Source organism: Austrofundulus limnaeus, unplaced genomic scaffold (genome assembly GCF_001266775.1).
Source record: "Austrofundulus limnaeus strain Quisiro unplaced genomic scaffold, Austrofundulus_limnaeus-1.0 Scaffold259, whole genome shotgun sequence".
NCBI classification, from domain to species: domain Eukaryota; kingdom Metazoa; phylum Chordata; class Actinopteri; order Cyprinodontiformes; family Rivulidae; genus Austrofundulus; species Austrofundulus limnaeus.
In genome coordinates this window covers 80,221-83,403 of record NW_013952661.1, presented here as the reverse complement: position 1 = coordinate 83,403, position 3,183 = coordinate 80,221, and the positions used below count along the sequence as shown (strand labels likewise).

At 43.9% G+C, this 3,183-nt stretch overlaps 1 protein-coding gene across 1 annotated transcript in view; it reads left to right on the top strand.

The window, feature by feature from the left end:
• LOC106526099 (formin-2) overlaps window positions 1-3,183 on the top strand; it is a 72,632-nt gene that overhangs the window by 56,615 nt on the left and 12,834 nt on the right. The window contains exons 11-12 of the mRNA XM_014020586.1: window positions 142-193; window positions 2,931-3,080. Of these exons, the coding sequence (XP_013876040.1) occupies window positions 142-193; window positions 2,931-3,080 (202 nt within the window). The remainder of the gene's footprint in view (window positions 1-141; window positions 194-2,930; window positions 3,081-3,183) is intronic.

The following is a 3,183-nucleotide window of genomic DNA, read 5'->3' as shown; positions in this document are numbered from 1 at the left end:
TATATATATATAAACTGGACTGAATTGAATTGAATTGATATTTTGTTTAGAATGTTTGTCTGACAGGCGAACACAGTAAATTAAAGTTCTTTCTTATATTTAATCTGTTGCCCTAACTCTTTCACCTTTTCCCTTTTTAAGCTAAAAGTGAGCTGGAGACCCTGGATACTCAACTTGGCAGCACTCACAAACTGTAAGGCCCCAACCTCCCATGTCTGTTTCCACTCTTTAATATTCACCGACTGCACAGATGAGCAGCGGTGCTAAAGAGTTTGTTACATTTTTCAATGTTCACCTTCAGTATATTGTTTTGTAAATACTTTATTTATATTGACATAAAATTTCAGTATGAAGAGTAGTGGCAAAATCTGCATATTTAAGTTTCTTGTCCTGATGCATCTCAGTAATCCAGATAGAAAAAATCAAAAAGAAAAAATAAGTAGGTCCTCTGGACGGGTTCTTCTTTAGCGAAACGTTTCGTCTCTCTCCAAGAGACTTCTTCAGTCTGATGAGTTTCAGGTGAACTCAGCCTTAAAAGCACTGCCTCCCATGGTGGACAAACAGGTTAGTCACATGCAAAAGAGGGCCGTTGCTTAACAATAGGCTTGATTGGCTCTATTGTTCATAGAGGGTCATGTGCCCCATTACCTGACTTATTGGTTTGGATGCTGTGGTTCTTAGGTGTCGTGTTATGTGTACAGTATGTAGTGAATGCAGGCGGGGCTCGATGTCCCCTTGTTTTTTCCCTCTGTGTTGGTTATCGTTGGGGCCCTGATTCACACCTTTTGCTCACAGMGGGCGGAGTCATACTTGCAATAACAGCGTTGTAGGAGGAGGACAACTGGACACGCAAACCCACCCATACAGACCAGTATTTGCGTTTTGATTCCCATCACCCACTGGAACACAAGTTAGGAGTCATCAGAACTCTGTACCACAGAGCAGACAGTGTCCCCACAAACCCAGGAGCCAAGGAGAAAGAGAAGTCAAACACAAGACAGGCCCTGGAGCAGTGCGGTTATCCTAACTGGGCTTTTCTGAAAGCAGACAAGAAACCCAAACAGGATTCCACCGAACAACCAGGTGAAAATGAAGACCCTAAACCCAGAACCAAACCAGTGGTTATTCCGTATGTTGTGGGTGTTTCGGAGAAGCTGAGATGTTTATTTTCTAAACATTATGTCCCAGTGGCTTTCAAACCCCCAAAACGTTACGACAAAGATTAGTTCACCCCAAAGATCCAGTTCCCTGGCAAAAACAGAGTAATATAGTGTATGCTGTTAAGTGCCAGGAGGACTGTGCTCAGTTATACATCGGGGAAACAAAACAGCCACTGTTCAAAAGAATGAGCCAGCACAGACGATCTACTTCGTCAGGTCAGGACTCTGCAGTTTACACTCATCTACAGGTCAGGACTCTGCAGTTTACACTCATCTACAGGCCAGGACTCTACAGTTTACACTAATCTACAGGTCAGGGCTCTGCAGTTTACACTCATCTGCAGGCCAGCTGTCACTCTTTCAGGGATGAAGATGTTCTCATCCTTGATAGAGAGGAACGTTGGTTTGAGAGGAGTAAAGGAAACCATCTTTGTGAAGAAAAACCGTCCATCATTAAACAGAGGTGGAGGCCTTCATGTACAGTTGTCCTCCTCCTACAACGCTGTTATTGCAAGTATGACTCCGCCCCCTGTGAGCAAAAGGTGTGAATCAGGGCCCCATTGATACCAACACAGAGGGAAAAAACAAAAACAAAGGGGCTTTTAGCCCCGCCTGCATTCACTTCATACACATGACATGACACCTAAGAACCACAGCATCCAAACCAACAAAGGCTGGTTTACACTTCTTGTCGCACGTCTTTTACCACCCGCTGAGTGAAAAAAAGTTACACAACTTCCGTCTGCACTCCGGCTGCTACCCCCCGCTGACAGCTTCCTATACATTGCCTCCAGTCAGCACTCCGAGACGTGGAGGATGCGGCGCGGAGTGTGTGATTGTTTCAAAGTTTGTGGGCGTTTTTGTGCTGTGTGACACCGCTACACGCTACTCGCTACCAGAAGCTGTTTTTTGTTTCTGAACATGGATAATTTGGAAGAGAAACTCACCGAGGCGGTCCAGAGGTATAACATTTGTGTCCTCTACTGCGTCGGTGCGTGCTGAAGGTGAGGGGAGATCCAGTAGGAAAAACAAAAAAAGATCCGGTGGGCAAGTTCCTCGAAACGAGCAGCGGACATTTGAAAATAGGAGAAGTGTTTTTCATCATCCATCTCCCACACAAGCTAAACTCGCAACTAGCAAGTTTTTTTTTAGCAACTAGCAGTTATTTACATGCTAAGCTAGCGCGTGACATCTGCGGTGGGAGGGCAGAGGGAGGGATTACTGTAATGTATCCCCCACGTCTTTTCCCAGTGTAAACACTGAATGCTGTCAGTGACACACATGCAATCACATCATCGCTGGGCCGCAGCCACATGTCTTGCATGAAGTATAAACAAACCTTAAGTCAGGAGATGTTGCACATCACCCTCTATGAACAATAGAGCCAATCAAGCCTATTATTAGTCAATGGTCCTCTTTTGCATGTGACTAACCTGTTTGTCCACCATGTGGAGGCAGTGCTTTTAAGGCTGAGTTCACCTGAAACTCATCAGACTGAAGAAGTCTCTGGAGGAGAGATGAAATGTTTCATTAAAGAGGAACCCATCCAGAGGACCTACTTATTTTTTCTTTTTGATTTAAGTTTCTTTTTTTCATTTCAAACAAACAACAATTATGCAGGAAGTGTATGTGTATGGGAACAATGTGGGAACAAACCAGTTCAAGAACCTGTTTATTAAAAAACCACTGCAGCCTGAAACAGTGAAAATTAAAGAACTAGCATTTTATGCAAACAAAAAACAAAGTGATTGTGGCTTTTGATTGTGTCAGGTTCCTGGACCTTACAGTGTTCTACTCAGTGAAACCTAAGGCAGGAGAAAAGGAGATTTCACCCAACACAATCTTCTCCGTCTGGCACGAGTTCTCCTCTGATTTCAAGGACCATTGGAAAAAAGAAAACAAGGTTATTCTCAAAGAGAGGTACATCACACACTGCTTCACAACCACATTCCATTCTGTTTCTACACCTTATTCTGTTTGTGTTTTTTATTATTATTATGACCCCCCCCCCCCCCCCCCCCCC